The sequence below is a fragment of the Mycteria americana genome, chromosome 1, assembly GCF_035582795.1.
Source record: "Mycteria americana isolate JAX WOST 10 ecotype Jacksonville Zoo and Gardens chromosome 1, USCA_MyAme_1.0, whole genome shotgun sequence".
Classification (NCBI taxonomy): Eukaryota; Metazoa; Chordata; class Aves; order Ciconiiformes; family Ciconiidae; genus Mycteria; species Mycteria americana.
In genome coordinates this window covers 33,138,555-33,166,549 of record NC_134365.1, presented here as the reverse complement: position 1 = coordinate 33,166,549, position 27,995 = coordinate 33,138,555, and the positions used below count along the sequence as shown (strand labels likewise).

At 40.0% G+C, this 27,995-nt stretch overlaps 1 protein-coding gene across 1 annotated transcript in view; it reads right to left on the bottom strand.

The window, feature by feature from the left end:
* Nucleotides 1-27,995, bottom strand: part of PDZRN4 (PDZ domain containing ring finger 4) — a 254,415-nt gene that overhangs the window by 18,428 nt on the left and 207,992 nt on the right. The window contains exons 4-5 of the mRNA XM_075491599.1: nucleotides 24,993-25,246; nucleotides 23,302-23,404 (exon numbers count right to left, since the gene is read on the bottom strand). Of these exons, the coding sequence (XP_075347714.1) occupies nucleotides 23,302-23,404; nucleotides 24,993-25,246 (357 nt within the window). The remainder of the gene's footprint in view (nucleotides 1-23,301; nucleotides 23,405-24,992; nucleotides 25,247-27,995) is intronic.

Genomic DNA, 27,995 nt, shown 5'->3' with positions numbered 1-27,995 from the left:
CTGGCTACACATCAATCAATTCATCACACAAGTGCCACTCCCTTCTACCAGCAATCCAAGCCATAAAGCAAAAACACAGCCTTCCATTAACAGCATAATTCCTTCCTTGGCCAGTTTAGTGCCACAGCTTCATTGCAGAAGCTGTTAGATAACAGAAGGATGCTTCAAGGAATCTCCTGCGGAGCTGAACAGCCGTGGCATCCTCCTCAACTGTGAGATGAAACAGAAAACATATTTTTAGTGCCAGATGTCCCAGCAGTGGCATCTCATGAAAAGTGCAAGTTTCAGGGCAGATGGCGCAGTGATAACTACTACATACACCCATCTGAGTTAAGCATCTTCAGGGTTTCACGGGGGGATCATTCACAAAAATGCAAAGCTGCACTTGGTTTGAACACTGTGAAACAAATAATTGTAATAAAGCACGATGAGGCCAATAACATAGAGTATTAGCTTGGTTGCAAATGGGAAACTTTAGTTGATACATGTATTTAAAGGGAGCCTGCAGGTGACATTTGGAGCTTAACAGCTTCTGCTTCTCATGGCCGTGCAAAAAAAGAAGAGAGACAAACCCACGCTTCAGTTCTCAGTCTGTGATACAGAGCTTGTTCCTCCCCATCTCCAGAGATGTCATGCAGATTAATCCATGAACAGGCACAGGGCGCACAGTAGTGAGGACTCACTACTGAGTCCGATCGAGTTGTGGGGACCAGGTGTCGAAATACCACAACTTACAGCAAAACCTGCAGTTCACACACATGGGTTAGCCGATGAACCCCATGCCATTTTCACTTCAGCTGAACATCTTTCCCCAAGTGCACTACTATGGCTTGCTCCCCTGCTCCCTCACAACGTACACATCTACATGGGTCCAGTACCTGCATAAACCCTATAAACTTCTCCCTGGACTTTGGACATTCAGTGTCTCAATGAAAACTAAGAAAATATAGAAAATACCATGAAACCTGTAGTATTCTTTAGTTTTTCTTAAATATGGCAGGATTTTTAAATAGGGTGGTAAGAGGTGAAATTAGTCGCCAGTACACGTTATACATCGAGTTTAAAAGAAGAAACAGAGGACCGTGTTTTATTAGGGAAGAGAATTGCAGTGACCTGATTTTGGCATTGGGAGTGAAAGTATGTGTACTGAAGGGAGGCCTATTCAAAACCCATAATAATTGATGCCTCCAGAGGGAAAGAACACTTGACTAGAACTGTAATATTAGGGAGAAATTACAGTAACAAAACGGCTTCAATTACAGCAACAAGGTATCCTTTTAAGGAATAAAGAAGCTTGTGGTCCCTTGGAGGCCTATAAGGAAGCCTAAATACACCATAAAGGACTGAGACTGGGACCTTTAAATCAAGGCAAATGAGGAGCTGTGCACAAGCTGAAATCCATTGACTTTCATCGTCCTGCCAGCACAACCTCCCGTCTCCCCGCGCTGAGGCTGGACAGGGGCCCCAAGGACTGCTCTGAACATAATTTCTTTGGTTGGGAATGACCTTGAAGTTCTTGTGGATGATTTGTCTCAAAATGTTACAACAAAGCTGCACAAATGTTTCAGGCTGCAAGCAAACTGAATCCTTTCAGTGCGCTGGCTCAATGAGCAGAATAATTTAACCATTTAGGGCATGAAAGAGCAAAGGAAAATGAGGATGACCCTAGATCCTCCATCCTGGGAGTCCAAGAGGTTTGCTAAAACTGTCTCTGGGAACCAGCTGGTGACAAATACCAGTGGCTAATATCCTCTGACTGGGATGCACCAGCCCTGGCTGTGTGTAGTGCTTGAGTTGCCACAGCTTTCGTTTCTCCTCCCAGTAACAGAGCTTAGAGCTGAGATCTGTACTCAGCACTCTTGGGACTATCTCTTCCCTAAAAGACTGTATGGGGCATAGTCCAATGACTGCATAGTCTGATGACTGCACATGGCTGTGGCCACTTAGCAGCTGTAGATACCTACGACTGAGATACTGGTACTTAGTGTTAAAGACTCAATAAACATTTCATGTTTTTCAGTCTAGACTCAAGTACATTCTCAAGTAATATCTCATTCGGTGTGAGGGAGAAGTTGGATGAGGTCTCTTGCTTTGTACTGGAAGTCATTCCAGATAATTGCCTTTTTCCCACTGCACGTCTGCACTACTAACCTCATGGCATCTTCTTTTTTACAGCAAGCACAATACATCCGAGTCAGATTCAAACAAATCAGGGTTGACAAAACATCTTTGGAAAATTTAAAAACACTTTGCATAAAATATTAAATCATCTCTCAGATCAAAAGCCCACAAGTGCGATCTTTAGCTGTATATACCAACGACATGTGAAACAACTTCAAAAGAGCAGCAATGGAGACACTAGAGAACCTGGACCATCATGGTCAGAAGCATTTGACATTGCATTTTGCAACAGATGTTTTTTTAGTGTTTTTTTTTCTCAACTGGTCTTTAACAGAAGAAACAGTAAGTTTGGGAGCAGTGATGAATTTGTAAGAATGTAATTTCCTTCTCTGAAATCCCTTTAGACACATGCACACACACACACACACACACGACACCTAAAGTTGCTTTCTCTTTGGTTTTTGTGTGTGTGCATGTAGGGACTGAACTGACAGTCTTCAAAACTCAGCATTTTAAAAATCTGTGAGAAACAATATTTGGGGATTCACGAAGTGTGCTGACAGACAGATGGTGGAAGGAGAGGGACTGAGGAGAGAGCTTGGGAGATGACAGCCTCCCCCTCTTTTGGGCACTCTGGGGGCAGCCACCTCTCAACATGAACACTATTCTGCTGCCAAGTGATAGAAATCAATGCCAAATTGCTAAATCTTTGACTTGCTGCTTCTTTTCTCTGTGTGGGCAGAACAATAATTCAGTGCATTGCCACAGTGAAGACAATACCTTAAAGTGTCTTGCCATAAATTATTTGGTCAAAAGATAGACATGGAAATTAGAATAAGGACTATCCTGTCTTGAAAGACTGGGATGCAAATTTCCAAGGTAGGTCATTTCTTCAGACAAAGAAAAGACAGCAAAGAGGTGGAGGTCATGCTCTTGAAGACTGAAAACTGGTTATATTGGTCATCCTCTAAAGTGATGGAATAGTGGCTGTAGCCTCTGGCTCCCATTCACTTCAATGATGGAAAACCAGCTTACAGGCTGTCAGCCTCAGGAGACATAAGACCAAACAAGGAGCTGTCACCTCTTTGGGGAGGGAAGGCTAGGCTAATACTGTCATTTCTCTCAAGTGGTAGAGAAGTAGATTATAAATGTCATCAACTGGGCTGTTGGCTTTCTAGAATTGCTGAAAAGAGGTTAAGGGCTATTAAAGAAGACCTTGTAAAACTTTGCAGTTATAGTGCGTCTTTCCACTAAAAGCTAGATTACAAAAAGTAGAGCTGATGGTCTGTTAGAAAACAGACCATGAACACTTCAGTGACTGTTCTTAGTCTTTTGGGGGCAAAAAGAGCTCTGAACTCTTCACATTTTCCCTCCACACACTGGAAAACAGATTACAGCCTAAGAGGGAAGTTGGTACGGTTTCTTCTTGCCGCACCCAGAAGATGTTGACAAGAGTTATTCATCTGATGATCCTGTGCTGGAATAACTGCACACACGGAAAGCTTACTCTGCCTTGTTTTTCTTTGCTGAGCACTCTGCCAGTGGTCTCCACTAAGCCATGCACATCTTTGAATCCTTCCCCCACTTTCTGTCAGGATTAGCTACTCCCTGTTCAACACTGTTCAAGCCATTTATAGGGCAGCTGAGCTCTGCTCCTGCCTCATCACTGCCTGTCAGCCTCTCTCACCCCCATTCAAACCATCCCATCCTGGCACCCCTCTCCACAAACACAATCCTTCTGTCCTCACCTTCAAAGCCCTTCTTAGTTCACTCTTTCCCAAAGTGACCCCTCACCCGTACTCACAGACAGCAGCCTCATTCACCCTTTTCTCCCATTTCCCCCCAAACATTTCCATTCTCAGTAAGCGTCCACATCCACACAGCCCCTGCATCACCTTCCTTTTACTCTCACCTTATAACCCATCCTGTTATCTCACCTATAGAAATCTCTAAAGAAATTACTGCCTGGTAAACAGGAAGTCCCATCTACTAACATGACCGCTTCACTGTGTAAGAACCATGCATACAGATGGGCACTACCAAAATAACCTATTATTACTGCCACTTTGTTCTCCTTCCTCCCTGTCATCCTCCGATCCTTTGTTTGTCTGGCCTTCTCACACTTCTGTGTGATGAGAAGAACTTTTTGTACTGGTGGGAAATAAGGCAAACAAGAAATTAGAGCTCAATACAAAATACTCTCTTCCCAAGGCAGCACACACTCAAAGCCCATACAAGAAGTTCCAGTGTCTGGAGGCAACTGGGTGGCTTTGAAACTCAGAATAAACTTGAGATCTGACATGTCCCTTGCCCAGGAACTGCCGAGGAGTAAGTGGGTTGGGGAATCCCTGATGGTCTCTGTGATAATATTATTTTTGCTGAATTTGACCTACTATATTCACAGAATTAGTGAAGACATTGATTGAATTCTTTCCATGGAACTGTAACTCTTGGGCTGCTCTAGTGCAATGAAGGTTTAAGGAGAAAAACACTGCCCTAGCTCTAAAGGGTTTAGAGTCCAGTTCCTGGACACTATAATATAGTCTTGTCTCATTCTATGTCCATTTTTCATTTTTGTGCACTCATGGCTTACTGGCTGTGAAATGCAATAATACTAGTTTCCTGTATGTACTGCAGACCAGTATAACTAACAGAAGTTAATCGGTTATTCAACATTATTCTGTAGTATGACAAAGGTAAACTCTACACTTGGCTACCTCATGTCCAAACATGATGTCCTAGGACTGGGAGTGTTCTGAGACTATGCTGACAAGGAAACTTGCCGATCCCCTTTGCAATTTATTTGTGTAGGGAAACACACTGACCCTTTTCCAGAATGGAAACCTTTAATAAGGGAACCTTAAAAAAGGCTACTATTGCAAATGATAGAGGATGAACTTATTGATACAAGCAACTGGTTGCAAGATAAAGAAATGTAAATTTTCTGAAAAATCACTGGGTGTATTTTAGATTACTGGGCATATGTTTGAGATTCTTCACTGGATGATGCTCTATACTGAAGAAGGGAAATTTCCCTACCTTCTCAAGTTCATAATAATTTTGAAAAAAAAACCTAGTAAGATCTTGCCTCATAAGACAGTTTTTTAGCAGGTTTCCAGAAGTTTTCTGCCTTTAAGTCCCTGTTCCCTGTTCAATCGTAACTGCTTTGGTGCAGTCACCTCATGTAACTTTTTATGACTTGTTTTCCTTATCTGTAAGGAGAAAACAATGCAAACACCACCAGAGTAGCAGGACATAAAAGAATAAATGATTACAGAGTGTTTGAAAGGCACTGTAGAAATATTATAAATACTCTACATCCTTCCAATGTTCCCTGTCTGCCTTTATAGCAATTGTTGCACACCACTAAAAGGACCAAGAGAGACTATCAAAATCGTAATAGCTATTGAGTTTCCTTCACCTGTGCAGTATATCAGAGTAATGGGTCCCATGAACTCTGGTAACACCATTAGAAGGGACAGCATGGAATCAAAACACAACAGTATTTTTCCTAAATGAACGGTGTGTGATCATTTCAGTTAACATTTAAGTCCTCATTACAATGAGAAAATCATCGCACTGTCGAGACATAGTGAAATACCAAATTAATTTTAATTAGCGTTACTCTTTGGTGTAACAGAACCTGTAATTCATAGTTCCGGGTTTGGATTTTTGTGACATGGCAAGATAGAGGATCCTAAACATGTTCTGTTTACGATACAGTCAACTATTTAATTTCTTAGCGTTAACTAGCATCTACCTTGTCCCATTTGACTCCATTATCTTTAGAGAAAAAGAATGTCAGCTTTTCATGCTGCTTATATATAGTATAGTCCAGCCTGTAAAACCAAAACGCTGTGCTTTCTTCCCTCTCCCCTTCCAACAGCTCTTCTGAATGGGGAAAAAAAAGACAGAAAGGAGAAGGGAAGTTTTGCTATTTACAAGTATGAATTTGCCAGGTTTTAAATTAGGAGCCAACTCAACAGTATCCGTGTAGCTTTTAGAAAAGGAAGTCAACACAGCGTACTGGAGGAGGATTCCTACTTCACCAGAAGAAAGATAAAAAGCTGCCAGTCTGGAAAAGTCCTTGTGTGGTGAAACAAACAATGCAATTCAGATATGCTTTATCTTCATCCTAAAATGTATGAAAGAGCTGTATCTTGGCTCAATTCTCTATGGTGGCTGACAAATTCCATCTGCAAAGCCCACAGTAATGTAATGTGTTCTAAGGCAAAAGAATTCAGAGAGAGGCAGTCTGTGGAGGTCTCTCTGGGTTCAGCAATTTTTCTGTGCCAAAGGATGATTATTAGCACCTCTCGGATCAAAACCAGATTATGAATTGCTACTAGTTGCTATTATTGCAACATCAAGGAGAAAAAAAAAAGTTATCTTCATAGCCACCCAGAACAATGCAGTTATCACCAATTAGTGAATTACTGCCCGTCACTAAGTAAGTGGCCATGTACATACTCTGAAACAACCCCAGGTGTGAGCTGAAACACCTTTATGTTCTACCCCTTTACGGACCATTATCAGGCAGAGCTCCAAACTCTTTACACAATTTACTTCATAGCTGGGATGACCTAAGAGTTTGCAAATGCTAAAATACACCAAGGTTTAGCTGACAGGTTTTATGATTATGTCCTTGCTTTCCTCAGTTTCTTTCACAAGCACTTGTAAAGCAGTGTCTTTGTGCCAGGCTAGTTATTTTGTGTTGTAGCGTCGACTGCACTTTTGAAAGATATTAAGGCTTATTGAATGCAATGAGTGGACCCAATATCTGATGATCCATGGTGGAGTGTAGTATTTACCATAAATTTTAAGAAAAAAAGAAAACAAAACCAAAATAATAAAGCAAAATAAGAAAAGAGTAGTTACTTTTATCTTTGCTTTTCCTTTTTACCTGTAGTTACTTTTATCTTTGCTTTTCCTTTTTACCTATTACGGTGAGAAGCTGTTTTAATGTTCATCTTGCTAATGGTATAATTGACAGAATGATTAACTGAATGAATGAAGCACAAAAGGCCAAGAACAGAGTACTTACAGAATAGCTCAATGAAGAATTAACTGAGAAAGTACATTAAGGTCTGACTTATTTTAATAAACTGGTTATACTGAAAAAAAAAATCCTTATCCATCTGAGCTAGTGTCACTCTTCTGAAACATCAAACAGAAGCGCACAGGGACTATAGGGACTACACACACCTTAAAATTAAGATTCACTCTTCAGTATCGTCTTGTTTCTGCATCTTTATGGGTGAGATCAACCTCCAGTTTATATGCATAGCTGAATTTTGGCTGCTCTTCACGCTTTCTGTCAGGGTTGCTATAAGAAGGTTGTCCTGCAAAGTCAGACCAATTTTACCAGCTTCTTGCTAGGGTTTTCTGTAAACTATGGAATCCAAGAAAAGCTCACTCTCAACCTCATAACTGTGTTTAGTAATCCCAACTCTGCAGATCTTATCTCATCACAGGGAGTGACATAAGCACCTGGATCATTATCAGGCAGGGCTCCAAACAGCCAAGCATCCTGGCAGCATCTCACTAATCACATTCACTTTCTTGGTCTCTTCCTCCACATGACTGGAAGGATATACCTTTTCCAGGCTGCCAAATCACCAGTCATTTACATTGCTACCTTCTATAATATTTAACCTTCATAATGCCACACACTCATCATCACTGGCAAGTAATTCTGCTCATGACATAAAAATAAATAACACAAACAGAACCAGAGCTATCCCTTCACTCTTCTTACAGGAACAGTTCAATCTAATGAAGTCCTAGTAGGGTAGAGAGCTAACGGTGGAGCTACTAAAAAGAAAAATTAATCTCAAATTCAGAAGTGATGAGAATGGTATTACACGTTACATAAAAGAATACGTTGCAAATGAGTGTGGGTGTAAAACAGAGGAAACAACAGCCTGGCTTTGCAACAAAAAAGCATCATCATCAGAATAAATGGTGTTCTTTAGACTTCCTTTTGTAACACCACTTATTTAAGCTCTGAATTTGTACCATGCAGCAAGAGTTGTGACTGTCATGTACAAATGATCAGGGTATGTACAATGGGTAAGTCTACACGCTTAAAACAGACGCCTGGTGTTTCAAACAAGTATCACATTTCACCTTACCCAAATCATGCTTCCAGTTCTCTTAGCTAGGCTTTGTTTAGCAGTTATGTCTTTAACAATGACCAGAAGTAATTTGAGGAAACTCAGAAAAAAGATGTGTAAATCCTAGTGTCAGTAGAAGTCATCACAACAATCTATTTTAAATATGATGAATTATTTTTTTCCTATGGGCTACCTATCTCTGTTTAGATGAAGAGAGACTTTGGTCCCTCCAATGTACATTTAACAAAGTCATTTCATTTTAAGGTAGATATTTGTTTTCAGGCTTGGGGTGGGTGTTAAATATTTAATTGTTTATTTATGTGTGCATGTGTCCGTGTGTGCCGAGGGAAGATAGTATGTGTGTGTAAATTAATGTATATGAGTATATAGGCACATACAGTGTATAAATATCTGTGCGTAAGTGTGTGCCAGGCAGGTCAGTTACACTGCAGTCTCCCCTGGCAATCACCAAACAATTCATTTAAGAGCATGATTACAACTCTTGAAAACACAGTGATACGATATACACTTATAATGAGAAAGCAAAAGTGTCAGATGACCCCACAATTCCCAGAACCACAGCAGTGACATTTACAGCCATCTCTGGACTCTACCGTTTAATGACAAACCATGTAGAAGACTAATTATTTATTAATAACTGCAAAAAGAGAAATTGCGAAAGGAAACAAGAATTTTCAGTTTGCTGCGAAAGATCCTCTGTCATCAGCTAGATCAGTCAAACATAAAACCCCTCTCACTTTACCTCCATGATAACTGCGTGTTTAGGGTGGGCTACTGTAAAGAAACAGCTCACAGGAGAGCCTATATAGAGGGAACACCTATCACTGCAGCTTTCTTAAGTGTACCCATAAAAAAAGATCAAAACCACCTTGGATTCTGAGACTGCCAGACTGAAGGCAAGTAATACTGCAGGCAAACAAAGGCTTCCTAGATCTGAGAACTATCCTAGCCCCACCGAGTTATGCTCTCTTGTCAAAAGGATTTTCCAGGAAATACTTTAATGACTATGTAACACAGGCTAATTGTAGGCTATGTAGCAGAAGTATTCAGCGTGAAACAGAGTGCAGTGAAACTGCCCTCCCCTTCACAGGTCACTGCAGGGTCCTATTGCATTCTTTTCACAACGAATAAACTTGTATTTAAATGTTTGTAGTGAATTTCATTTACAAACACTGGCCACTTCCACCGGAAAAAGAATGCTTCCATCAGAAAAGCAAAGCTCTTAACTCCTCTGGTACCTTCACCACAGAAGGTAACAAGCATCGCAGGATTTTAGCAGATTATAGTTCAGTTTTAGAACCCATTCTGTAAATGCCTATGGAGATTTGGCAGAGTTCAAGATTTCGCTTTTAAAGTGACTGACATTCTTGAGTTGTGAAAATAACCTAAAGAAATAAGTTCTTTTTTCCCTCTCTAACACTCCCAGTATGTTCTGTTATGCAGATTTTGACATAGACAGGCACATCCACAATGTACTTGGGGGCTATTTGGATGGAAATAGAAAAGCTATGGAGCAAGACAGAGCCAGCCTAGATGTAAACAAGCTGGAACTGCTGGCAGCTGTGCTGTTACAAATAAAATTGCATTCCCCACTGTCTTCTCACTTATCAATTTTGACAGAAGACTGTCCTGACTTCTCATAAACAGCATCGAAAAGGACAAATCACATTGGGTGTCAGATTTGCCAAAATGGATTTGGTTGGTAGCTTACCACAAAGAAACACAGGGTTATCTCCATTCCACATGGTGGGGAAAAACAATGCTCTGTCCAAGGGGTGGGGGCTCTACCTTATAGGCTGAAGTCTCATTTAATCCTCATTTTTCAGAGTCTGGTTTAGATTTAAGAATCTCTGACACAAGATTTGTTTACATCAAAGCAGAAAGGAAAAATATCAGCAAGCATTTCTCAAATGCATAATCCAAAAGCAAATACGACATAGAATGAGAAATATTTAAAAACAAAATCACTTTCCTGCTGATCCCTGCTTTATAGCTATACTTAGAGCCACATGCTGCTTTGTGTCCAGACAAAGAATGCTCTGGGACAGCAGGATGCTGTAGACAATGATACCAGTGTTAAAAAAAGAAAGAAAGAAAGAAAAAAAAAAAGTAGTTGCAGAAAAAACCAGAATTAATATGCTGACATATAGGTACCTATTAATAAAATATCATTTGCAACTGTGGGAGCAGAATTTGGCCCTGTAGCTGATGAATCCTTTGATAATAAAGAAGCTCCACTGGATATATGGCAATTCACTCCCTCCCTGCAGCTCTGGAGAGAAAATTTTTGGTGCGCACTACACTTCTACGTGGCAATCAAACAATGGAGTAACTTAAGGCATGGCAAGCCTGCCAGCGCATATTCAGCAGTCTGATGTGTGATGATCAGTAACAGTCTGATGGCTGTGAGTGGGAGGAGGAAGACGCCCAAGTGTCAGCTGAGACTCCCATCGGGTGAGGACGGGGGGCGGATAGCAGTCGTGGAGCAGATGGGGGAACGGGTTGGGCTGGATGAACGATGGAGCTGGACTACGAATGTGAGAAACCTTTGATCACTGCGCTATGAACAAATTTAGCGTTGCAGTGGGAAGAAGGGTCTAAGCATATGGGGATGAGATAAACACAACTTTTAATTCTGTGGGCCTCGCAGGCTTGGTGTGGCCTTTGTGACTTGCTTTTAAAGGATATTTTAAACCTTGAGCTTAAAGACACATGGTGGACTTTACAGCGAGTGTATCTCATACGGAAGTCAAAGAGGGAAAAAAAAATCCTTTACAGATTACAGGCTTCCTGGCTGCAAAAGGCTCAACAGCTGACAGTATATCCTCCAGGAAGTCACAAACATCCCCTCGAGCCTGAGTTTTCCCCCTTAACTAGCATGCACAATACCAGATCATGAGATCCCTGTCAAAAAGATAAATCCAAAAATCAACCCTTATGGGGAGTATTAAACATAAAGTACCCTAAACAGTATTAAAAAACATTTTTTTTCCCTATTGTCTGGATGATCACACTTACTGGAAAGTAAAATGTCCTCAGCATACTTTGTTATTTCAAACAAACCATGGTCTTACTTCTCTCCCTAATTCTTCCACCTCCCTATTCATTCTCTTTATTTCTGTTCTTTCCCCATGGTGCAATATGAATGCTGATTTATTAGAAGTACTTAACTATATACATATATTTTCCTATGTTATATATGCATATATGTTTTCAGCTGCTTGAGACCCAACACTCTTTCTGGTATGTTCTGCACTTGAGAAAACCATGAATTCTTGCTTTCGGAGCAGAAAAATCCATGGTGAACTGCTTATATATAGTATTTCTCAGCAGTCAGCTTTGGTCCTCACTTTTGGTCTTTCACTCAATGTAAGTGTGAAGTTGCAAGGATATGAGAAGAGTTTAAAGTATAATTAACTAGCTGATGATATGCAGCGAAGGGTTCCTTTTCACTAATCTTAGATTCCACATTCTCACTCTCTCATTGAACAAAGTAGGTGGGAATAGCACAGACAAGGCAGAAACTGAACCTTATGGTAAAATGAGATAAGCAGACTGGAGTAGTAACTATTCCATTGTGCAGTGGGTGTGAATATACTAAACTGTCACATTGGCTCACAGCCTCTATATTCCGAAGGAGTCCTTTGCTTTTGGGCAAGTTTGACAAAAAATAAAAGAAAGAGGTTTATTATTACATGTATTTGAAGGAAAAAATTCTGACTTTTCATTAAAGCTCCTATCCTGGCCCCCATATTGAAACTCTTTGGCTTTCAACATTGAAAAATAAGAGATACAGCTAAGGAATCACTGGTCTGAGCCATTTAAGGGGTGGGGGGAGAACCCCCTCAGACTTTACCAGTCCAGTGTTTTTGGTTTTGGGGCTTTCCAGAATTTGCTCCCCAATCTGTTTTCCAATGAAAATGGCTTTGACATAAAACGTTAGAACGGACCTTCTCTTGGTTATCAGGTAGGAATACAGCACTCCACATCTGGCTAGAAGTCCATTAACTAATTAGGGGGCGGGAGCACATCTCCTATGAGGGGAGGCTGGGAGAACTGCATTTGGTTAGTCTTTTGAAGAGAAGTATCTTCTTAATAAGGAGCTCTTACTGCTTCCTTCAAGTACCAAATGCAAGGGTCCAGAGAAGTCAGAATCAGACTCTTCCTGGAGGTGCACTGTCACAGCCACACGAGACAACACTCAGGAAATTCCAATTAGATATTTAGGGAAGTGCTTCTTACCGTGAAGGTAGTCAAACACTGGAATAGTTGTCCAGAGATGTTGTAGACTGTATACTATAAAACATAACCAACTATATCAGCTATATAATCAGCATCCACTTCTTTGCCCCTCTATGATAGGCTCTCTCTGCAATTTCTGGACTTGCCTCAAATACTGGTACTTGAAAGCAACTTGGAAAATTTAGTGGTGACATCTACTGAAGGGAATGGGACAATATTAGCACATGACATCAGTGCTAAAATCTTTACAGTTACTTCTCCTACATTTCTGTTTGTCATTCATTGTGTTGGAGATTAAGGTCTGGAAGGGATCCAGCACCTGCAAAAGCTCTATTTACTTGGAAACCAGTCTCTGCACTTGAGACTGCCAGATATATCCTCCTCTGTCCATGAATGTCCTCTTCGATATACCATGGACCTTCTCAGGAGAAGACCCCAATGTCTGGAGTTTTCCTGGCTCTAATGGTATAAAAACAATCAAATCTGACACGATTCAAAGGGTAGAGGAAAACCTGTTGAACGTAAGAATTCTGATAAGATCAGGAACTTCAAGCCCCCAGAAGACAGCTATTCCCCTTCCAAAAAACACATGCTGCAGCTGTTTCTAAACCTGATTCCCAACTCTCCTAAGTTTATTAAAGAGCCCCTGCATAGCTTAGAGCTCTTTCTAAACTGTAGCAAGTGCCTTTTTCTAGCCAACAAACCTTAGAAACACAAAGCCCAGAGGTTTATGGGTTGTCATAGCTGCAATTCAAATCAGCTGAGAATCACTTGGCATAATTAACTTTCACTTTTTACAATAAATTTCACCTATTGCAGGTAAAATCATACTTTATTTTTGCTGTATTTCAAAATGTTACTGCCCAGCACTTGGCTCTGTAAACATCATCATTACTGCTGCCTGCCTGCTCTGGGCCTGAAACGTGTCAGAAGATTTATCTGCCTCATCAGCACTTTCTAAACACCCAGGCAGCCAATCGAAATGGGGAGGCATAACAGATGTGCCAACATCTGCTGCAGTGAGCATTTATCTGGACGGCAGAATACGTAGCTGTAGATTCAAACTCCTAACCAGTTACAATTCCACACGTTTGGACAGCCTTGATCTACAACTGTGTGAAGGCTATTTTGGAATATTAATTAAAATCAAGTTGAAAATGTAATTTTTCATTTTTAGACAGCTGTGAGACATATACCTTCCTGTAATTCAGTTTATGTATTTCAGACACAGTAAAAGCAAAATACTATGAAAAAAAGTTAAAGTTAAGCCTATAAAATCAGAAATTCTTAGAAAGCACTAAGCTAAAATTCCACCCCATCCATGCTCTTGTTTACTCTGAGATACATACATATTAAAATATGTATAGTTAAAATATGCAAATTTTAATCACATACATGTGCCCATAAATCAAGCACATGAAGCGATAGGCAATGACTTTTAAAACACATTTTAATTTTCCTGGCACCAAAATGAGGTCTATGGGCACCATATCCATGCTGAGTCTCAGCTGTTCAAACTTCTGTTGCACATGGAAATGTCCTCCACCCCCAAACACATACTTGTATAGACTGATGAAATCATGAGATGAAATACAAAGCAAACTCATCATCTGCTTTTTTGATGCACAATACAGTTTCACCTGTATTCCTGCTCACCAAACCATGCCCTCCAGGAATGACTATCACATTCTCTTTGAAGAGCTGCCTCATTAAATAAAAAAGCAAACTTCCCGAGAAAAGACCTCTCCTGCTTTTTTGATTTCTCCTCTGAAGGCCCAGCATGCATACTATTGAAACCTTGTTTAAAGTCCATTTTCTTGTAAAAGGTTCCCTCTTGCTAGGGGGATTTGGCCCTTGCTTCCTGTGCTCTTGCATTTCCTAGGATACTAAGCTTTAAAACAGAGACATTATAATAAGCTGGTTAACATGACTTAGGTTATTTTTAAAAGAATATGTACAAGAAACTATTTTCTCCCATCTTTCGTCTGTATAGCTAGATTCCATGTCTCCAAGACAGATGACACGAACTTTCAAGCAGAGGGCATATGAAAAATAGCATTAATAAAACCCTTAGAAACATTTTCACTGTAAAGCATATATGGAGGTATGTGGTATAATAGTATAAAAACCGTCTAAACAAAGCATTTCTCCAAAACAGAAGATTTATAATCCACAGATTTCCATAAATATGGAAATATTGCCAGCACCTTTCTCTTCCTTCACTGGGTGAAAAACACATACCATATGTTGTAATGTCGCCCAACAATAAAGTGCTGCTGAACTAAGCTCACTTTTCTTCATTTTCCTGAAAAAACATAAGCTCTGACAACAAGGAAGAATTTTTATTAGCTTTCAGGTGAAGTGAGGAGTAACCCTGTGTTTGTTTTATGAAATCATGAAACAAATGAATATCAATGACGATATATTTTCCTCCTGTTTTAAAACACAATAAATAGTAATAACTTTGATAAATTTGCCTATGTCAGTTTTGTGTCTTTTTCTCCCCACTCTCTCATGATCCTCTGTAGTTGTGGACACAATTAAAATCCTTAAATTGGGATATTCATTACTTAGGGGAGGTGAGATGACAGCAACTTCACCTGCTTTGAATGTCAGAATTTTGTGAGGACATACAGTAACACACTCAAAATTAACAAACAACTGTGGCAGAAACTACCCTGACATCCTCTTCCATCTAAATGATCCAATGACTAGCAAGGAAGAAGAGTGATTTAATGGCCAAAAAAGAGATGCGTTACAAGTAAAGGCTCCTGGGTTTTACTGCCAGTTCTGTCACTGACTGACTTGGCAAGTCTCTCAATATGACTGTCCTTAGTTCACCTGCTTGTGAATTCCTGTAGCAATACAGGACATAGTAAGACTGAAGAACCTCAGTGGAATGGTGTTAAGTTTAATTAATTTATACTTGAAAAGTGACTTCAGTTCTTAAAAGACAGATGAAAAAGTAAAAGGAAATGACTGCTCCTTTTACCACTCCTTTGCTCATTTACAGTGTACAATTGGCCACAGTTAGGGAGAAATTACATATTTATTATTGTCTATGTGTAAATTATGCTGACTTAAATCCCCAGGCGTTTTAAAAATAAAAATGCCAGTGAAATACATAATCTTGTGCTGTAGTATGCCAAATGCATGCTAAAAGAGTCTTCTTTTAATTATTACACAGTCTTATTCAAAGAATTACAGCAAAAAAATATTCCAGGGCACTTCTGCATTTTAACTGTGACCTTTTCCATTTTTAGCCCATAGTGACAGTCAGCTGGATCGCAGGCCAGGTGTTAGCAGCTCAGAACTCCTTTTGAGTTAAAAGGAAAAATCTCGAGGAATGGTTTTAGAAACCCCGATCATTGTAGTGTTTACCCGGGTCCAACTGCCACAACTTTAATAATCTATTTACTTGCCCAGGAGACTTCCTCACAAGCTTTTCAATTAATAGCTTAAAATATAGACCATTTTTTTCTCTGGATTTGTATGATACGATGGGTAGGAATGGAAAAAAAAAAGTACCCCAAGACCCCACAAACCAGAAAGACTCTCCCAACCAGCCAAGACCACAGATCACAGGCACACACATACCTGCTCACTTCCTTCATGATACTTCTCAACAGCAAATGCTATATAATATTAAGAATTGCCATAAAAAAATCAGAATAATGGTATCAGTAAAATGTCTCTATACCATGGGGCATCCATGATTCAGCCATAACCGCTAGGCAGTTACGAACTGATGGCCAGAAAATAAACATAATACAGCAAGTCCCAGTTTACCCAAGCCCGCTCTGAGCTGTCAGCTGCATAAGGTAAGGCACATGGTGAGCAGTATGTGCTTTTCCATTGAAACCAGCAAGCCTTTTCACATTCCCCTTACCACACTGGTCAGGCCTGATAACAATGGAAAGACACAACCTTGTCCACCATTTCAGCTCTTCTACACTGCAACACCCATGTCTCTATTAGGATCCTTACTTCTTGAAGCCTTCTCTTTTAAATTACATCTGGTGGCTGATGAATTAAAAAACTGCCTTTTATTCGCTAAAGGCTCTTTTTTGATTCATCCCAAGTTTTAAGAAGTTCAGGAAAAAAAGAATCCAACCGCAGTAGGAAATACAGAAGAAACAAGCACAACCTGATAGCAAGTCACAGAGGTATTATAGTGGTTCTGCCCCTTCACATCACTGTCACCCTACCTGATCATGGCTGGAACTTGGCTTGAATGATCCCTGCCAAAACAAGGTTTCTCTCTCCCTCTCTCACCCCTTTATACTATTAAATAAAAAACATGACTTAATACCTGTGCAGAAATTCCATGCTACATGTAAGGAATTTCTAGAAAACTCCTATCTAAGAAATGTTTTCCATTTTGATGGGTACACATCCATCTTCTGGGTTAGCTTCGTTGTACAGAAACACTCATCAGGTAACAGAACAAAAGAGCCTGACTGCAGCCATCGGAAGCACTGGCAGTGTGTGCACAGAAGCCGTTTCCATAAAAACTGTTTATTCAGGTGTTAGCAATTGAAGCAGGAGCTCCAATTGCATTGCCGCAAGTGCCTGTAATGCTCGCGCAGGGGTGTTTGCAGGCTATCACAGCTCTGAAGGGAGCTGTTACAGGCTATCAGCTCAGCAATCCTCATGTTAAAAAGGCCCTAAATATGTATTTAGAAGATAGACAGATCTGTTTGGTTTACTGGTTAAATAATCCATGTGTTGAAAAGGCCTTAAATATGAATTCACAGGGTAGGCAGGTCTCTCTTGGCCTATTACAGCAGTGGTGGGCCTTTCAGAAAGTCACCTGAGACCACACTTTAGTGGCCCATGAGGGCCCCAACCCACAAATACTTAGGCGTTCAAGTAACTTTATTCAGATAAACAGCCTCACTCAGACTGCTAATCTGAACAAAATTACTCCTCCTTTTGTTCTAAGGAAAAAATACTAATAAAATCGATCACTTCAAAAGCGTTATGTCACAGAAATGGGCAATCTGAATTTGCGCCTCAAATACATTCCCTCATCGTGATGGGATGAGTGTTACTGGAAGAGTAAACCAATGTGTTACCACTGCATTGCATGTGCTGCAATGCTCAGGTACGGTAAAAGAAATTAAGAGAACAGGATAAAATTCTCCCCTATGGGAGTTTTAAGTGTTCAGTGAGAAGAGGTCTACACAAACCTTACTCGTGGCCAATTCCCAAAGTCTTCTAGCTTTTCTCTCTTCAAAGCCCATTTTTAGTTTGTGAAAACAGCCAACAGCATCTGTTCCAGAAATGCTCAGGTCAATAGGAAACCTTAGCAATTTCAGTGGGTTTGGATCAGGCCAGTGGTAAACTTAAAGGACTAATCTACATTTACAGTTAACAGATTTATGAGTGCAAATACTTATCAAAACATTTAAATGAACGGCTGTCCATAACCATAAATTAGCACTTACATTCAACATGCATACACATACATTTATTTCCTTATCCTGACTGAAAATCTGTCCCTTGGGTCTACAAAGCAGAACATGAACTTAAGAGTATTCATTTTTGTCCTGAGGTATTAACCAACCCTCAGAGCACTACGGGTTGCTCCGCTTAGAAGGAGATACTGATGATGGAGTAAAGCAACTTTCATATGAATCTTCTAATTTCCAGAAGTCCTATTTTCCAGAGCATAGTTTCTAGCTCACTCTCCAAGTTTCATAGAGGCATCAGGTGGGAAAAATCTCACATGGCTTTTTCTCAAAATACTATGCTCTTTTGTGGCTGCTGTTTCCTGCAGGACTTCTGATCCTTTCATTGTCTGGACACAAAAGGCTTCATAAAAACTGACCACAGAAAGATTTCACCTGCACATGCCTCATGTGGTTGTCTGTTGATTTAGTGACATGCACTAACTTCCTGAGCAAAAAAGTAAAATAAAGATGCTCAATGGTTTCTAAGACCTTAAGTGAAGAGTATTGGAGTACCTCGTAATTTTATATAGGGTCAACTCAACCCTTAGCAACTTCTCCCAGGTACTGATCTTAATACTGCCCCAATCTATCTGCCAGCACTAGCATTTGCATGCATTAAAACTGGAGTCATCAGGCACAGGCAGGCTAACACAGTGGCTGCCATTCTGCCTTTTTCACTCTGAAAACGCTAATCCTGGCATGGTGGACCGTTGATGTGGTTTCCCAGGCTCCTGCAAGCTATGTCATTTTATTGAAGCAATCACTTGTGCCTTTGCCTAAAAACGAGAACAATCAGAGCTGAAAAGTCCTTTAGGCAATTATGCTGGTCTCCTTTGCACATCCACATCAGCTAACACTCAACCTGCCTCCAAAAAACCCCCCTCAATTCCGAGAGCAAACTTCAGCCTACTCTTCCTCATATATGCAACAACAACAGTTGCCTTGACCCACTGTTATTCCTTCTCGAGGATCTCTACTTTTGCTGTTTGTAAGAAGCATTCAGCTAGAAATAAGAATCTTTTCCTATCTCAGATATAGGAAATTTTAAAAGCTGTAATTCCCCAGAGATATTTGCTCTCCCAGCAGAAACCAATCACTTCCTGTTTTGCTTTTGCTCAAAAGCTGGTTCAGTACATAGATGGTACAAAGGTCTCTGCCCTTGGATGAGGACCTGTTGACTAAATGACACAACCTGCTTGTGCCTGCTTGTAACGTCTTATTTTCTTCTTCCCCTCTTATTGAAAGGCAGTCTCCTCAGACTGAATAGGTAGGACCAGACATCAGTGATACTTTCATTTGTCCAGCTTTGTTTTTACAATATTCTTTGGGGTTTTTTAACCTATTTTTTCACTGTTCCACCATTTAAAAGTGACTTTGCCCCCTTAATTTCTGTATTACTGCCAACGTTCCAAACCAAGTATGTGATGTTTCTCTCTCCTGGATAGTAGGTTCAGAAAAGTTATTAAAGAAGTGCATGTCCATTAGCTTATTTACTCCTCTCTAGCACCAGTATCCTCTGTTCTTCTTACAAGGACAAATTTTAGAGCCATGTTTAACACAGATTTACTGGAGGCTGTGATGCTTTTAGTCCTTTCACCTCATTGGTACCAGAGAGTGTGATGTACTCTCTAACATCACATGATGTAATTCCAGCAGCACAACAGCCACTCACAGCCAGACTGGGTGGGTTTGTCCTGAATATCTTTGGCTCTCTTTCAGTGACATTGAATGCAAGTCCAACTGAGCGTTTACAAATCGGTCAATTCCTGGTTTATCTTAAAAGTCCTCATGGGTATCTGGCTATGCCAGAATTGCAAATCTTTTTATCTCTTTCTGCCAACACTGACTGATGCTGGCTCTGACCCCTGCCTCAGTATCTACCAACAATTCAGATTCCTTTTAGGACAAGTTTTGCAGCAGCAACATAAGGCTGCTCAAGTTGGCTATCAGCAGTCCCCCAGCTTCATCATCTTCCCAGCTATTTGTTTAAAGTATGGTACTGTATGGGGCCTAATGAGCCTCCCAGGGAGTTCTTCCTTCCAAGACAATTGGCTCATACTTGAGTTTATTGCGCTGCGACAATCTGAGCACAACCCACTGGGTTTTTCTAGCTTACAAATGGAGTAGAAGAGTCTTGTAAGTGTCTAATCCTACCAAATCCACTGGCAAGTATAAGCCCATATCCCCAGTGCTGGCTACGGTATGTGATCTTCCTGTTTGTTTCTTACGGTGGTAACTCAGGTACTTAAACGCCAGCACATAATCTGTAAGCAAGTTCCAAAGCTTTCCAGGACACTCCCTTTCTTGGAAAATAGTCTTGTTTACAGCACCTCAGTTGCTAGTCATCTTATTTTCTTACTTCCTAATTTGGCTGAGTATTTTGCCTGAGTGTCTCAGAACTGATGCATTCTTCACTTACAAACCATTTCTAGGAAATAACGAGGTGTTGCTCTACTTCTTTTTCTGCTCGCTATCTTGTTTCAATCCCTTTCTGAAATCTCTAGGTTTGGCTTTGAATCCATTAAAAATTATTAAGTTTGCCATGGAGACCTGTGAGCCGCTTATCTGTATCCTTTTAGTACAACAGGAATGCTAATGTGAAGTTTGGAAACTGGACCATACTCTTGACACCAGATAGGGTTTTTGCTGCATGTGATTAGCTAAAGGTCACACTAGAAAGTTGTTATGAAGAAAAAAACAATGATAAAATCAGGGAGCACTGATACAATCTTCCTTCTACTGAAAGCACAGTAATAGCAATAAACCTCTTTCCCCTAAGCACAGGAGAAATCAAATGGTGGGAGATAGAGAACGCTCTGTGCTTCTTCCACCCAGCCTGCAGGGTGGCATGAGCAGAGCTTTTGCACCCTCTCTTCCTGCTGCTTTCACCCTTAGATGGTGGATGGGCAATGCTGATTTTGTAAGTTGTTGTCTTCCCAAGTGCTTGAGCATTTTTTCCTTCCCTTATGCTGCTGCCACAGCACAGTAACTTGAGGAGCTATGCTGGATATTAGATCAGGCAGCTGGGCTAGGTTAAAAACAACCCTTCTAAAAATCTATTTAAAAAAAATATTGGATTACTTCTCACATCTGTTTCACAAAAAGTAACGTTGGCATAACTGAGGGACCAGAAAACGTCAGGGCGAGGGTGGGACAGAGTGGCCACAGCAGGGTACACCTAAGCCAATACTGTTGTAGAGACCTTGACAGCATTGGACCATAGCCTTTGCTCCACTCACTGTCCTGCTGCTTCTCCCCTGGATCGGCAACAGCGGCTAGTAAATCCCTTTTGACTCTGTCCTTTATGAGACTTTGTTTTGGATGGAGATATAGATCTTGGGGGGCAACACTCTCAAATTTTCCAGCTACCTAGTTACAGCAAGGGAGCTTAATAACATCTTATAAGGACCTGAAATAGCAGATAATACAACCAATTAGTAACCTAAATCATAGTATTACCACACGGGCTTAAATTTCAAGAATGCCTTTCACGTTTAGAGCTCTGCTAGTTAAAGGCTCCAAGATGTTCTTGTTTATCCTTCAAAACTTTCATACTTAGTAGAAAGCATTCTTCTCAAAGGAAGCCAGACAGTTCCTTCCCTATTTAAATTTCACATGAAACACTTTATTTCAGTCACTTGGTGAATTTGCCTTGGGCAACTGAATCACAGCTGACAGCAAATTAATGACTATGATGGTGTGATTAGCAGAGATTACAGGCAACTGAGAACCTGCCCAAGCATTTGCCATTGTCACAATACTTATACCAGCTATTATTAGGGATTAATAATGGTCATAAAGAGGACTTGATTCTACCAGGTAGACTCTAAAAATTGTTAGTATTTTAATATGTCACTGATATTCTGATTAAATGATGAAAATAATCTTTATCTAACCATTTTTTTTAGTATTCTTTCTAGATGCTTACATTACTAATTTATGTAAATATTACTAGAAAAATAGTTTCTATTACATTTAAGGAAGAAGTACCATAAACAAACACACTTGACAGAGAAATTTAATATTATATTACACATGGGGAGTCAAAACAGAACTTAAGCTCTGAGACTCTTGTGCTGTGAGATATCACACTGAAACCCAACTGGGAAGAAATAATGATTTCACTAATTCCTAGCAATGATTTTTTGAGCAGTTCAAATAAAAGTTTGCTTGTTCTGATTGAGATTCACTAAGTAGATGATACTTGATTTTTTTGCTTCCTGAGGGAAGAACTTCAGATTCCCCAGGCTGTTAGAAGAAAAGAACAATGGGCTGAACTTGCAATAGAGTGTCTTAGCTGCTAAAGGCACGATAAAAGTGAACACACTGCATATTTGCCAAAGCTTTTGCCATTCATTTCATTTCCAAATGTCAACCAGTTATATGAAACCTTTAAAAAGGTTTCTTAAGGTAGAGCAAACAGGAGGATAGGATATTTTTAATCTTGTATTAAAGATGTTTAATTATTTATAACCACTCTTATTTAAAATACAGTAACTTGAACTTATGCAAAGACTCAGCACTGTTTAATAATAAAAAGAACCATCTGCTTCTTATGCCTGTCCCTACAAATATTTTGTTACTGAATAATAGCGGAAAACATGAAAAACTAATGACTGGCCGACAAGAAGACTATTTAGATATTGAAATGGAAATCTAATGAAGAGCAACATCACCAATCACATTATCATTTTGGGAAGCCTCACATAATGATTTTCCAGTGACTCAGAGACACATCCACCCTTGTCACTGGAGAGTACAATGGATTAACAGCCAAGGGAGATTTGTGGTACAGAGCACAATTTCTTATAATTGCAATACTTACAATGTCAAATATCAAAGAGCAAGTAGTAGAAATTGTATTCATTTTCAAAGTTGTAGCCTGATCTTACAAACACTAAAGTACACACCCAAGTATCTGGAAGGCTGATCCCTAAGGCATGAGACACAAGGCCAATTAATTCTTAAAATTAGGGGGAAAAAAAGCAACGAAGCTTTCAGTTACCATTTTTAAGTTTGGAAAGGCTTGCTTTAAAGTGTTAAAACTGCAAAAGCAAAGCATCTGAGTTACAGTCTCCACTGCACAAAGAGGGAACATATTTAATAAGTCTCCTGGACTTGTATGTAGCCACCCACTGCAGAATTCTGCTTTCACATTTCATGTGTGTAGCCTAACCCCAGTAAAGCCTGTGACATTACACAGGTATAAAATAAAATAGTCTTTGGTGCCGATTTTTTAAGAAGTATTCCCACTCTTATTTTTCTCAGAGGAGCCTGCTATCAGCTGTGCAAATATCATATCTGTAATAACAGAACGAGAGGCTGCAGTGTGTCAGTGATCTTACCTCATACTCAAAGTCCTCTGCTCTATCTGCATCAGCAGGCAGGCTGGAAAGATACTCATTACCTTCATAAAATTCATGCTCCACTGGGTGAAGAGAATGGCAGCTATGTGGAACAAAGCAGTACAACAACAGTAGGTGAGCAATAGTTTTTTTTAAATTAAAAAATGATAAACCCCCCCAGTTCTCTGTAGTTTTCTCATCTCTGGAATGCTACTCTGAACTGCTTGACAGCCTGAAAGGAACTGTACCAAGAAGCAGCACGCACTGTTTTCTTTTCAAAAGCTCATACTCCAGCTGAGTTCATTTTGCTGGGTTCATCTTTTGTCAGATTTACACAGGGTTATTTCTTAAAAGGGTCTGTTTTGCGCCAAACTACTTAATTGTGACAATTTGGGATTCCTTATGCTCATAAAGGTACCTAACTTCAGATTCATGTGCTGTGTCATGGCCGGGCACAACTCACTAATTATCTGGTTATAAAGTTGTGAATGTCCATAATCTACAACCCACATCAGGCTTACAAATTGTTCAAGAACTCGCATAAAACAACTTGCATTATCCTCTTCTGTTACAGAGATAACAGGGTGGTGAAGTGCATTTGAGTAACTGCACACTTAAAAATGTCAGTAAACTGCACTGTTAAATGGGCTGGGAGCACAAAGAATGAGGTCTTTACAATGTGCACTTAGGTACAGCCTTAGACCCAAGGCTGGATCCCAACCACGCAGCACCCAGTGTGGATCTATCTTAGCAGAGGTAGGAAACTTCTCCCCATGCTGAGGGCATGGGAACTTCAATCACAGTAGCACACAGTTTAGTAATATCCAGTAACAACTCAAAAATATACACATATCATGTTCCTAGCTGTGCAGCAGTAAGTGGCAGGCTCAATCCAGCATTTGGGCTGGCAAGTTCTCTCTGAGATAATCATCCACCCAGCTTACCTAGAACTTCTAAAAATGGAGCTACATCAAAGTCAAAAGTGGTATGCTCTCCATTAGCATAAATCCTGCAGAGATGCACAGCATGCCAGGAAGTCAGTGGAGAAGCTCTAGGGCTATCATAGTTTTGCTGGCTACAGACAGAGGGCAAGGCCTACATCACTAGATGATGTTACTCATGAGGTGGAGTCCAAAGAGGAAGAAGCCTACACCCTATTTTTGTATAAGCACCACCTGCTGGTGTTTGCATTCAATTCAGTTTCAAAGAATTCATCTGAGGGATAATTTAATTCATATAATTTGCCATATGACAGATGAAATTGTACTTTTGACCTCTATATTTTTGGAATTGTTTTGCTTTTGATAAGGGACCTTTACATTAAATAGTTTCCTTGATTTTTTGGTAAGAAATTTGGAAGAACAGAAAGCAACAAGACAGCTCTTTCTAGGTTTGAAGAAGCCTTTTTGGTACTTCGGAACACAGAAGTGTTTTTCTTCTTGACTAGGGCTTAGCTTTGGATGAATAAACATACGAACACAAAGTAAATGTGGCCAAGATTCCTTCCTGTAGCTCTAATCCATGAGCATAGTTTAGGAAAACCATCACTGAAGCCTGAATGGGACAGTGGTTATCAATGACACTTGTAATTTATTTAAAGCGTTCCTGAGACTTTTTCAAGAGGAGGCTACAAGCCTACCACTGCAATGCCTCAATCCCACAGGTAAACAGCAGGAGAAGATAAACCATACCTGTCTGAAAGCAGAAAAGGGCAGATATCAGGAACGGGCGGTGTGGAAGGCCTTAGTTTGGCCAGAGCCATAATGTGCTCGAAAGTGATGTCAGTCTGAGTGCTGGCATCCACAAGCCGAACATCCTGAGAGCTACCATGAGCTTTGCTAACTGGGGCTCGTCGTAAAACCTGAACTACAATTGGCTCCTTGGCATTGCGAAAAGCTTCCACTGCCTCTTCGTGAGTGGCCTTGGAGAGGTCCTTCCCATTGACCTAGAGAAAAACAGAAAAATATACCGTAGGTTACTCACAAGAGAAAAGGCAGCATAAAAATATGGGTGTAAAATATAGGGGGATGAATTATTTGTGTAGTACATCAAGCCACGTGCTGACATTGACTGGACCGTATTTTGGCATCCATGCAAGAGGGAAGATAAGGGAGGAGAAAGACATTCTTTAATCTTTGCTAGAAATTAGAAATGGTTTGATCTCTTCTGTAACTGTCCCAATGGAATCTGAACACAGCAAAGAAACTCCAATATTTAAAAAGGACATTTAAAATTATTTCTGTCATGCTATTTTATTCACCTCATACAATACAAATAAAAAAGGAAGGGTGCCTTTAATTTTCAATTTCAGCATTTTCTGTGGCATGCAACTGTTTTAAAGGATTTCTGGCACAGCATTGTTATTAATGCAGATGTCAATAAACATGTCTCTGATGTCTAAAAAGAAACAAGGCCAATTTTCAATGTTTTGTCACTTATCTGCTATGGCCATTATACAATCATTAAGAGCAAAGATAGGAAGATTTGACTAACACAGTCAGCTGCTGCTCTTTTAAGGAAAGAGAAATCTAAATCAAACAAACTGAAGAAATAATTTGCTACAAACAGATGAATAATAAACCAGAGAAAATTATGCTGCAAATGCAGCATAGCTTGGCAAAGCTAAAAGACTGTGGCAAGGTTTCTCTCTGCTACAGGCAAAGCAGCAAATTCCTCCCAGTCTAGATGAGGCCTTAGGGTATTAAAAAAGGTAACTGCAAGGCTAGGCGATGCTAAATTCATATGAATTCAGGTGTTTAGGGCAAAATTCCCAAGTGTCAGCTCACTACAAAATGTGAGGGCTAATTTGTCAATGGCAGTCAGTAGCAAAGCCCTTGGACACAGGGGCTGTGCAACATCCTTACGCAGAAAATACTATTCTGCTGTTTCCAGAGTGATGGGGCTGCTGTTGACTGCTGCACATGACCTAACTGTTGTGAGCTGCTGTGGAGATGAGATGATCCTGTGCTGGGGTAGGAAGGCAGGGTTTTCTAGTAAGAAATGGGAATATCTGAAGGGTACCAAAACCTGATTAAAATTTATATCCCTGGGAAAATCTCTACACTGGCAGCAAATCAGAAATAGGATTCTACTGCAAGTTCATGCCCAAATTAACTTTGTTGTATAGACAATGAAGTCGTAAAACTTCTGCTTAATGAACTAAGTCTAAACCCTCCCCAGAAATGGGACAGACCCCATAACTGACTTTTCCCCAATGCCTGCAAATACTGGTTGAACCCAAAATTTTTTTGCCACATCACTCTTTCATTCAAGAAATTCTTGGAACTTTTTTGTAGAAAAGGAAAAACACACAAAAAAGAACAACGCCAGCAAACTCAAAAGAGCCATTCAGTAGCCTCAGTAACATTTTTAAGCTTGTCAGGAGAAGCATTTGCAATTAAAAATGTCATATTTTGAGGCAACACATGTAACCATAGTCCTGTCTATTTACGTGGATGGCTATGATACCGTTAACCATTAATTACATGTATATTTCAACTCAATACATTTCCAGAGTGCGTGCTCAAGTACAAGGTAGAACAAGCTTTCCTCTGACACAACTTCCAAAGAAGCAGCGCGTTCACGGCCACGTTACTCACGAGGACGTGCAAAATAACGACACTGTAGCATAGCCACCAATGAAAAGGTCAATTGATCTTTCTAGCAAGTCCTGATGCTGTAGGTGGTGATGAAAAGGCTAGAAATTATCTGAACAGATTTCTACATTTAAAAAAGCTCAAAACTCCCTGTGCTGAATGCCTGGGATCCCCAGAAGTACCATACCACTGCAGCCTAGACTGTGATCAAGTAATATGAACAGCAGTTGGCTGGGTCACCTAAGTTTAATGCATATGTATGCCTTCCCCAATGACCGAAGCCAAAAATGTTAAGATTTTATAGTTTAAATTATCATCCATCAAATTACAACCTTGGGTTATGTTAATCTAAGTTACATGGAAAAATATCAGTGGTATATAAGAGGAAGGGCCAGAACAGTCAAAGAACAAGTTCTAAGTTATACATGTTATAAGAAACTAAAAGAAATTTCCCCAAGGAGTGAGCTTCTGCAAACCCTCTCCAATAGCACAAGTTTTACTGCCAGGGTGTTCAGACTCAGCCCCGTCTAATAGAGGCAATTAGAGATAAAGCTTCAAGCCTGGGTCTTCTAGTCACTCTTCAGTTCCAGCCTCTGCTTCATTCTTGCTTCTAACTCAGATCCTATCAAGGATACAATTTTACACAGTTTCTGCAGTTTTTGTACTGAGTAACTCTCATTCCTAAGGCCCTAGGAACACAAAAATTACTTTCCTGCCTCCCAAAACGCTTTTGATACATTTTAAGTTTTGGATTAGCTATATGGTGTTTCTCCTAAAAGCAAATGCTTGGGAATAAATACCATAGCTCTATATCAATTTTTTCCCCTATTCAAGTATAAAACACGCAATCCTTTTGTATCCCAGCTGAACCACATGGTTTTTGGCACAAGCTGACCATTTTATCACAGATCCGCATCAGCAAAGCAAAAAGATATTTGGACAGCATAAAAAACATATTATTAGATTTTTTTTTTGAAAACCAGAAGCTCTGTTTATTTACATCAGTCAATACTTATCACTTATTCTGAGGAAATAGACATAAATTCACAACAATGCCGTTTACATGCACATTTTATTTCTAAAGAAGAATAATATTTT